The sequence below is a fragment of the Centroberyx gerrardi genome, chromosome 1 (genome assembly GCF_048128805.1).
Source record: "Centroberyx gerrardi isolate f3 chromosome 1, fCenGer3.hap1.cur.20231027, whole genome shotgun sequence".
NCBI lineage: Eukaryota > Metazoa > Chordata > Actinopteri > Beryciformes > Berycidae > Centroberyx > Centroberyx gerrardi.
Genome location: NC_135997.1, coordinates 9,290,932 through 9,301,338, shown reverse-complemented (window position 1 = coordinate 9,301,338; position 10,407 = coordinate 9,290,932). Strand labels below are relative to the sequence as shown.

Below are 10,407 nucleotides of genomic sequence, written 5' to 3'. Positions count from 1 at the left end.
CCACAAAAAAACCCTTTGTAGGGCATCCAGTAGAGTTCCAGGAAGTCCCCATGAAAAAATGTGGAATAGTTTAAATTGACTACTATTTTAGAGTATGGCAAAGAGATAATGTAGAGGGATGACTGCTTTGGTTACAGGTTTTACTGCCCTACCTACAGCACAGACGGTATCTTACAACAAAAATCCTGGGGTTTCTTGGAACTAAATCTTATCAAACTGGGGTGTGTGGTCCAATACTTATCTATTTGGGGGTCTTTGGCATGAAAAAGTATGGGAAACCTTGGTATAACCTGTAAACGTACAGTAAGAGTTGACCACATAGCAATTAAGCATTGTGCCCCAACACAAAATTAAGCATAAATGCTTAAAGCATCATTTCAAAATAAGGCAAAGTTCAACTTTATTTATGTGCCATGCAGCTCAAAAAAAAAAAAAAAAACACCTCTCAATTATCAACAGTCTCAGTAATCAATGTCCAAGGCTCAGCCTTGCTTTACAATAAAACAAACACAATATTTAACAAATCATAACCATGGACCTATATATTTACATTAATTAAAAAACAGTTTTCAGTAGTACACCACTCATACTGTAGAGTCTGTTTCCAAGCTGCACATTACAGTATGTTATTTCAAAACTTGTTGGATCATGCAACAGGAAAATACAGTGTTCAACTGTGCACTTGCACCATACAGTTGTAGGTGAATAATGCACCTTACAGCAGCAAAATCATCAAAAGTGTATGCCTGTTATTAGTTTCAGGACATTCATAGTGTTGTCTACTGTCTTATAACCTCTCTGACCAACACAGAGATTTGTACAATGTTCATATCTCTTTCTCTGTCTCTCTCTCTCACTCACACACACACACACACACACACACACACACACACACACACACAAACAAATGCACATATACACATCCAGTGCACTCAGATGGTGATTTGCATTGCCTCCAAAACATGCTGTCACTTTATCGTCAGAAGTGATCCATTGTGATAACCTTTTCTCTCCCTGTGTTCCTATAAGTTACATTTTTGAATGTTGACGTAGAGCTTTTGAACAGAGGGTTGGTTCCCTGAGGAGAGAGAAAACACACGAAGAGGTCAGAGGTCATAATCACTTCCAACCAACAGCCAACTTCCAACGAGAGGACATTTAAAATCCAAGGTGCAAGAAAGAGAAAAGATCTCACCGTCTGCCATTTTGCCTTTGCCCTCTCAGCCTCAAACTTGGCCACCTCCTTCCGATCGTGGACTGATACCAGCAGCTTCCACACACCCAGAATGATCAGGCCAATGCACAGGATGGAGAGGGAGACCCCCAGAATAATCATGGGGATGTTGGGCGGCTCAGGGCAATCTAGGGAGGGAAGGAGGAAGAGAGGAGACAACATAAAAGTGGGAACTAGATCTCTTTACGTATGTTAAAACATAAGGGGTTGTAGCTGTTGTAAAGCTTACCATACATCTGGAGATTGTAGGCGGTGGTTAACATGTCACTGGCTACTACAGTGAATGAGATGAGGCAATCATTCTCAGTCTTCAGGGTGCATTGCGTAGAATGGCTCTTGTCATATTCTGAAAGGAAATGTGAACATACATATCTATAAGGAAGGGATGAAGGCATGACTCCATTGTGTATCGCCTTCCCCCTCTGCATTGTGCTAAGAACGTAAGAGGATACACTCGCCTCTGTTTTGCTGTCAGTGTGATTTCCATATCAAAGACTACAATCTGGTGTGTGTGTGTATGCTTTTTTTATGTGTGTGCATGTGTGTGTGTATGTCCCACACCATTGTCTTTCACATCTGAAGCCTGAAAATCTTCTGTGATAATCAGATATACCTCTCGGCTTGCACAAGTGTAACCGAGTTCAAAATAATCCCCTCTATATAGGAACCCGAGGTCTTTGCCTATTCATTTACACTACAATAGCACTGTCTGTACGACAAGGTAAATAATATGTTCCCCATTGTCTGGTGTTGGCTGAATGGACATGGACGGTGTTCTGTTAGAGAGGGGGCGCGGGCTTCAGAGAGACACCTGAGTCGATGCAGGTCGGCATTCCTCCAAATCTCTGACCCATGGGGAAACTTAGCATGGCCCTCTGTTGATACCTTTATCAAAAGAACTGTGCTGGGAAAACAAACTCCAGCGACATCGAGCATTTACAGTACAGTTAGGTTACAGTTAGGATCATGCTAAGAGCCTGGTCCATGTAGACTTACAGTCAGTCCACTATGGTAAATCTTTCTTTCTCTTACTTTCAATGCACATACAGTAAAATCTCAACGTTTTCTATTGTTTTGATCAGGTGGGGTAAAGATTTCCTATTAAAGAAACCTGTAGATTTTGCTAAGAACATAAGGCATTGTTTCAGAGTAAGAAGCTAACTCTATTTCATCATTTCTAAAGAGATGAATCTTATATTTGAAGCTGGCTATTAGCTAAAGCTGGTACAACACATTATCTCATTATTTTTGAGATTTATGTGTTGTTGTGCATTGTCCCTGTCTAAATAAACGTAAAAATAATAATAACGATGGTCTCAAATGCCGGTACAGAACGAGGTAGGCTTGGGAGACATTCACCTGTTGTTGTGTTGATGGAAATTTTAGGAATGCTGCACCTTTGGACGCACACCTCGGCGCTGTCCTTCGCTTGGAGATGGCACTCTACGCAGGTCCTGGGGAGAAAACAAGCGGACAAACAAACGCTCATTTTTTTCTCTCAGAGTTCTCGTCTCTTGGGAGGGTATGGTTTGATGAGGCTTTATAATCACTGATACAGAGAAATCAGAGTCTTGGCCACTTATCGGAGTGTTCCCAAGGCTTCACTCGCTCCCTATCACCCGTCTACCCTTTAACAGCGGTGTCAAATGCACCAGCCCTGACAGCTGCTTTACAATGGAGAAAGGAAATCTTTTAGCCCTGTGTTGGGGACATTAGTTGTCTTTTGATGTCACCTGGAATCTGTGGACAAATGTGAACAAGAGGCCCAGAACATGATATGCTCGTACTTAAAAGAACAGACAGATCACGTGGTTTAAGGAGACAACATATTATACCTTTTAGTTCAAAAAAAAAAAACAACAACCCAAGAATGACCGAGGCAAAGCAGACAGAAGCTTCTACATTACAACCTTGTTCACCTTTAAGAGCTGACGATATGAGTGTGTTCTCACCTTGCAGAGCTGCAGGTGTCTCCGCATGTGGGACACTTCTCACACTTGTCCCCAAAAGCTCCGGGTACGGAGCACACACACCGGCCGCACTCACATTTCCCCCGGCCGCTGCAGACAGCTCCGTCCTCCGACACACACGCCTCAGTGCTGGTGCTGCAGTTGCAATACTCCCCCGTCCAACCGCTCTGACACACACACTCCCCGCAGTCGCACTGTCCATGTCCTACACACACATACACACACACACAATCATATGTTCATACATACATAAGGCTCACAATACACATTGCCAAATACCAAGGGTGGAAGTAACTAATACACTTACTCCAGTTACTGTTTGAGTCGAGTTGATTGAGTAGCTTTTTGGTGTACTTGTACTTTTTTGAGTATTTTTTAAAGTCAGTAATTTTACTTTTACTTAAGTACGTTTTTGCTGAAGTATTGTGCTTCACTACATTTTAAATCACATCCATTACAGACTACAAATTTTGAGGCTTTCCATAAGAATCAGAAACTAGAAAGTCGTAAATTGGCCAATTGTGGAGCCATTCGCATTGAACGGTCTGTCAGCAAAGAAGAGAAGTGTAATCTGGTTTTACTTTGTGCACTTTATTTTGTAATTTCTAATTTTTGCAATTAAAAGAATCTAGTTTGAACTCTGTCCTCTCATCCTTTTAAAATTCCACGGGAAAGATCACATCTAACAATGTTCTCTTTTCTAAAAAAGTAACTCAGTAAATTTTACTGAGTACATTTTAAATTAACCACTTCTTAGTTTTACTTACACTACCAGTCAAAAGTTTTCTTTATTTTGACTATTTTCCACATTTTAAAATAATAGTAAAGACATGAAAAACTATGAAACACAAAACTGTGAAATGACACAAATGGAATTATGCAGTGACCAAAAAAGTGTTAAACAAATCAAAACTATCTTATATTTTAGATTCTTTAAAGTAGCCACCCTTTGCCTTGATGGAAAGGTAAAGGCTTTGGAAAGAAATTCATATATAGACATCAACTTCACTATTTATATTTGTCTAAGAAACAAATTTCAAGCATTTAAGCATAAGCCTTTAGATCATGATCAGCCTTTAAGATAATGAAAACAATAGTCAATTCAATCAGGTGTGTCCAGACTTTTGACTGGTAGTGTAAGTAGTTTTTTTTTTTACCCTGGTAATTTGAATTCTACTTACCTAAATAAAATTTCAGCAAGGTAACAGTACTTGTACTTGAGGAGGATGTTTTATTACTCTTTCCACCCCTGCCAAATACACACATGATCAGTAATACTGTGATCCAGGCTCTCACCGCCACAGAGCTCCCCACGGAAGCGAACGCAGGAGTAGTCGTTACACTCGCAGTAGGGTCCGTAGACGCGTCCAAAGCTGGATGGGTGACACACACACTGTCCGCAGAAGCAGTCCCCCTGACCGCTGCAGGACTCGGCCTCCTCGGTGGCACGGCAGTTGCTGCTCAGAGCGCTGTCCTCACTGCATTCGCACTGCGGGCCCAGGTACCCCGGCTGACACACACACACACCGCACTGCAGAGCCCCTTGGCCCCGGGTGCAGAGGCTGCTGTTGGCCTCGGAGGGCCGCCGGCAGTCACAGGAGCACAGGGACTCCAGCTCCACCTCCAGACTGTCCTGGAAGCCCACCGGTTTGAGGAAGAAGCGCCGCGGACCCAGCATGCATTCTGTCAGCTCCACGGACACGTTGAACACTACCTGAGGAGCAAAGAGGTGGTGGAGGCTTTTGTTTGTTTGTTTGTTTGTTTGATAATCAAAAATAATGCACAGCTATCAGTCATGCATTCATTAAAATCATTGAGGACAACACATTAAATTTCCAAAACTTATTTTCAGTGTAGTTTTAAAAGACAAGAAGGCTAAGAAAACATGTCATTGGCTGACCGAGAGTCACAGAACATACCATAAGAAAACACAGATAAATAATTCTATACAAAACAGGCATATAAAAGAGCTTGTTAATTACAATTTTCCATGCAAATATCAACTAAAAATCTGAACAGCTCCCATGAGTGATATTAAATTAGTGATTTACTCTACAATATTGTAAGTCCTTATTGTAAATCCTGGCAACCTGTGATTTGTTTTCATAAAGGCAAATTCAATCCACCAGAATTGTCCAATTGTCATTCAATTTAATACCACAGACCAGATAGAGAATACAATTTAGAGAGGATTTGGATTCTATATCTATGAGAAAAAAAATCAACAGACCGTGTCTCCAGCTTTGATGTTGGAGCAACGTTTCAGGCCAGGGAGGACTGTCCCATCCGGGCAGATGGCTGTGAAGGACATCTGGAGTTCCTCCGTGTCTCCGAGGACCTCCAGTTCGATCTCTGAACGCAGTTCCTGGAAAACAGCACAGACAGACAGATTGTAGCCCCCTGTAGGAGGATGCAGTTTGAAAAGTAAGGCGTGGTACTGAGCAGAAGTTGCTCCTCCATCATACACTCTAAGACAGCAAAGATCACAAAAACACAAATCTAAAAACAATATATTGACTTGTTTTATCATTAAGCGGGACCTGTCAGGGCATTTTAGGTGGAATCATCAGACCGCACTGACCTGTAACATGTTGAGACTGTTTGAAAACTCCTATCGAGCTATTTCTGTATGGGTGAGTCATCATCCCAGGTGTGCTGGGGTGTACACAGCACCCGAGGGAAGAGTGACAGCTGACCTCAGCCCAGCTGGAGGATAGACTGCCTGTTTGACTGACTAACTAACTAAACTGACTGGGTGCTAACAGGGGGTTAGCTGTGTGTTTCCCTTCCCATTGTACTGTGTTGCCTATGTTGCTAGGGATGATGTTTAGAGAAAATGAGGAAAAGTTTACAGGACACACCCAACTAAAGATGCTGTGGAATTGCAGTACTGCAGGCAAAGGTACAATATATATTTAACTCTTCTTCACTGAATATGTTGTATGGTAGTTAATATAAGGTGCCCAAAATATATATCTACTAAATAACAAACATGAATCCAAAATTGCTCTGAAGTAAGAAATACCAATCAACAATATACCCCTCTGTTTTTTCTCTTCAGAACCACCACTAACTGCGTTCAGTGCAATAATAATAGGGATTCCCCTTCAGTGTAGTTAACGTGGCAGAGCCTAAAAGTGGGTGTAAAGGATGTATCTGATGAAGTGATTAGAGGACTGCAGGCTTGCCACCAGTCACTGCCGCCAGGGGGGATTTAGACAAGAGGAGATGAAGTGCAAGAGCTAGACAGACAGAGGGGGAGAGAGAGAGAGAGAGAGAGAGAGAGAGAGAGAGCAAGCCACAGATAGAAGGGGGCGAGGAGATCAAACAACTGGGACAGGCATAGACTTGCTGTTAAACATACTGATGCAAAGGACAGGCCCAGAGCCGGGAAGAAAAAGAGAGAGATAGGAAGAAAGTGTGAAACAGGAAAAGCGAGAGAATAAGAAAGAATGGAGAAGGCAAGGCTGAGTCATATTGGCTCTAATGAGAGAGAAAGAAATGATGTACAGAGGATTGATTCATGTACGCTTGATGTTAATGTGTCACGTTTTTGTCTGAAACTCTTTGTTGGGGCTCGCCTAAAAAGAAAAGACGTCAATTTCAATTAGATTAGCCTAGTTAAATAAAAAACAAAATAAGAAGGTAATACTGAATCATAATGGCAGCATTTTTTTGTACAACCTGCACATACAGCCTGCCCACACATTCAGATTTACTTTGTTTATTTACTTTGTACGCTGTTACAATCAGCTCCAGGATGTTCCGCGAATCTGTCGCCAGGACTCCAACTGTGGCGCCAGGTATGAGATTTGCATAGTTCTATGAGAAAAACACATAACAGCAAAAGCACAGTTAGAAATGCGGGCGGACTTGGCTCAGTCCCGTAGAGGAAAGAATACCATGGCAAGGAAAGGGGAAGAAAAGAGGGCTTGTTCAAACAGGTCCAATGAGAATGCTGCTCAATGAATCAAATATGCTAACCTCAGTGACGTTGCACTCAGAGAGAAACATTTCCTTTTTTACAGTTCTGTAGTTTGAACCTATAGTAATTGCTGCTGGGTTTCCCCAATCAAATGTCAAATGAATACCACTATGGGAAAGAAGGCTCACCTCATAGTTGTGTTTCTGGTTTTCTGTCACAGCAAATATTAGCAAGATGTTGTTCTCCACCAATTTATCAATCAGCTGTCCAAGAGTTGGGTACTCCTGGAAAATTAGGTAAAATTTCAACAATTAAAAATGGAAGGCAGTGATTTTTCATGCTGAATAATGAAAGAGACATTTGATTATGAGTTAAGGTCAAATGCTTCATTTTAATTCCACTTGTTTTATACTGTTGTATCCATGCATATGTATTGTATTCACACTTTTGTTTATTTGAGCTTTTCCTTAGCCTTTTGATATGTAAGAATCATTGTTTACTGTACAAATGTGACTTATCTTATTAATATTTCTATTTGTCTTTCATGCTGTGGGCCATGACAAAGTGGTCCTAATTTTTGTAATTTTATTGTATCCTGTTTTTAAACTTTGTGCATTTGTTTTGGATTTATATTGTGTTTTAGTGGGACCCCAGGAAGAATAGCTAACACCGTTGTGTACAGCTAATGGGGATCCTTATCAATAAACAATAAATAATACAAAAGAAAAAAAAAAAACATCAAATGAACTATTACTCAGTTGAGGGACATGAGCCTCTGTGAGCTTACCAACATGGTGGACATGGAGTATTCGTTGTTTAAGTCCAGATGACACTGCCCGTCATTGGGAATCACAATGCCAGCCATCTTACTGTCCATCCCAAAGTGTGAGTCAGCATCACTGACGAACACCAGCAAACGCATCGAATCATTCCTCCAGCCTATCTTGTCCTATCAAGAGACATTAGATATCTTTTAAAAGCAGAGCAAACCCAGGAGGGATTTCTGACAACTCACAAGAGGTTAAATGACAAGAGCAGGGTGTTACTCCATGTCCCAACACAAGACAAAATCACAAATTTGCATCCTTAGTTGACAAATTCCTGTTGTTTGTACAGACTGTAAGCAAAATTATAAATCTTTCTGATGCATTGCATGTCTTACCCCACAAACCACTGCCTGCATGATTGCATCAAAGCCACACTCCAGCAAATCAATATTAGCAGACACCCGCTGCTTGGAAATTATCTGGTTGAACTTGTCGGTGCTGCTCGTCAGCGACAATCCATGTCTGTAGCCAAATGTTGGCGGACAGTCAGAGTCTACACCCCTGTGACACACCAGAGGTCAGGCATGAGCATTCAGAAAATAACATTCTGCAATTGCAACAACTATTGATACAACCTGACCTTTCAGATTGAGATTCAGAAATAGTTCCATATAACATTTGCAACCTCAACCATAAGTCTACAGAGAATGTGGTGGAAGATGAGTCACTGGTTCTGTTTTAATTTTCACAGCTGAATTACAGCCTACCTGCAGGGGTTGGCCAGGTCTTCCTCTGTGATCTTGATGAAGGGCAGCATGGGTTTCTCCACAAAAGATCCAAAGCCCAGGCGGAACTTACTGGTGAGTTTGGCCATCTCTTTAGACAGAGTGGAGCCCAAGTCCTTGATCATCTCCAGATCATCGATCATGGATGCTGAAAGGTCCATCAGGTAGTAGATATCCACAGGATAGTCCTCTGTCTGTTGAACTCTGACCTGGAAGGTCATCTGACTGCCTGCGCAAAAACAAAATAAACAGCTTATTGCTGTCTGAAAATGAAGAACGGTTTCTGGAGACAAATCATCAAAATGCTTCAGATTGCGTACCAGGCCGTAGCTTGAGAGTCATTTTCTGCGGGGAGATCTGGGTGCTGTTAGTATTATTGTCTGACTTCTTCCCGATCGGGCGATCCTGGAGGATCTGGCCGTGGGAATCAGGGAATTCCAGCCGGTCGCTGATACATCCCTTCTCCCGCAGGCTGTCCGGTGTGTCACATCTCTCACTGACAGAGAACCAGTCGGTGAAATTCTGAGAGATGGAAGAAAAAGTCAAAGGTTTAGCTGTCCACAGATTGAAGACTGAGTTCACTTTTACTGTGCAATGCTATGAATATTTAGTTACATTATAATATGCAACTGTATTATCGTCCGAATGTGCAACTTTCCAACCATTGTCAGTAAAAGTTGTTTTCTCTGTAATTTATTGCATACCAGCAGCTCAAAATCAAAGTCAATTTTTTCTGAATTTATGATCATGGTCATCTTACACATGTGGTTTCATAAAGCCAAGCGTAGCTGCCTACCTCCTGCGAGCACCAGGCACAGTGAGGACTGAGCTGGAGACAGTCATCACAACTCACAGCGCTTCCAACTAAGCATGACCCTGCATAGGAACAGGGAAAAACAGAGGTGACTAAAAAGCAGAACACTGAGATGCGGCCATCTATAGGGAAGTCTCATCTTAAAGGCTCTCAGTGGAAAATAACTCAATAAAAATGTCTTAAGTTCTTATACTTAATTAAAACATTATGTCTTGTGGTTTGTTTATAATGTGATGCACTGATTAACACCTATGACCCATTTAACTCTCATGATGAAGTGCAGTAAAAAACTTTTAGGCGTCCTTTGGTTCATAATCTAATAAAGGAAGATAACATTGTTTGATAAACAGTGTTGTGAGCAATAGGAACACATTAACCAATCACAGCTTCCAAGAGGAAATATTTATGGGCCGCACTGTAAACGAGAAACTGTCATTCATTTGTTTTTTTCAGACATTGTAAATCTGTTGCCCTTGAGTTTTAAATAAAGCAAAGCCAAACAAAACTCTCCTTACCCTCCACGTTGTTGATCCAATACCGGAGAATTAGGCTCAGTAGTACAAGCCCCATTAGTCCGCGCGGTTACTGATTATGAGGAAAGATAATGTAAACAGTTCAAGTTGTCTCATATTTACAGGAGTCTAAGTGAAATATAGACAGTGTTAGACCAAAAGCAGGCTAAGAGAGAGAGAGAGAGAGAGAGAGAGAGAGAGAGAGAGAGATAGCGCGCGCTCCAGCCCTACCTGGACAGGAGGAGGTGAGTGCTGCTTTACCTGTCCTGCCTCTTAAGTTGTGTTCACTTCCGTACAGGTGAGAGCACTGGAGGTGCAAACGAGGCGGGCGCGAGGGGTGTCATTTGAAATCGATATAACTGTATGGGAAAATAAATTTGGCTGCCTCGATTTTTTTTTT

The 10,407-nt window shown here is 41.6% G+C and overlaps 1 protein-coding gene across 3 annotated transcripts; it reads right to left on the bottom strand.

Annotated features, from left to right (window-relative positions):
- Nucleotides 1-383: 383 nt before the first annotated feature.
- Nucleotides 384-10,265, bottom strand: itgb6 (integrin, beta 6). 3 transcript variants are annotated; one of them, XM_071914992.2, is made up of 16 exons: nt 10,239-10,265; nt 10,011-10,080; nt 9,478-9,557; nt 9,002-9,203; nt 8,664-8,910; nt 8,292-8,457; nt 7,917-8,078; nt 7,318-7,413; nt 6,937-7,026; nt 5,435-5,569; nt 4,501-4,918; nt 3,187-3,409; nt 2,594-2,688; nt 1,464-1,580; nt 1,196-1,362; nt 384-1,078 (listed from the first exon to the last, which is right to left on the bottom strand). In XM_071914992.2, the coding sequence occupies exons 2-16, from the start codon at nt 10,063-10,065 to the stop codon at nt 980-982; spliced, it is 2,352 nt and encodes a 783-aa protein (XP_071771093.2). In that variant the 5' UTR covers nt 10,066-10,080; nt 10,239-10,265; the 3' UTR covers nt 384-979. The 3 variants fall into 3 exon arrangements, 2 of the variants coding, with proteins under 2 accessions (XP_071771093.2, XP_071771092.2); XM_071914991.2 differs by lacking the exon at nt 10,239-10,265 and having other exon boundaries at nt 10,011-10,187; XR_013507593.1 differs by lacking the exons at nt 384-1,078; nt 10,239-10,265 and having other exon boundaries at nt 1,331-1,362; nt 1,464-2,438; nt 2,527-2,688; nt 10,011-10,201.
- Nucleotides 10,266-10,407: the final 142 nt, after the last annotated feature.

Bases quoted from the DNA above. Each gene is read 5' to 3' on its own strand.
- itgb6 (XM_071914992.2), bottom strand. From the start codon at position 10,065: ATGGGGCTTGTACTACTGAGCCTAATTCTCCGGTATTGGATCAACAAC. The intron at 4,919-5,434 runs GTCTGTTGATTT...TTTGCTCCTCAG, and splicing joins ACATCAAAGCTGGAGACACG to GTAGTGTTCAACGTGTCCGT. The intron at 1,581-2,593 runs GTGAATGTCTCC...ATTTCCTTTCAG, and splicing joins TTCCATCAACACAACAACAG to AATATGACAAGAGCCATTCT.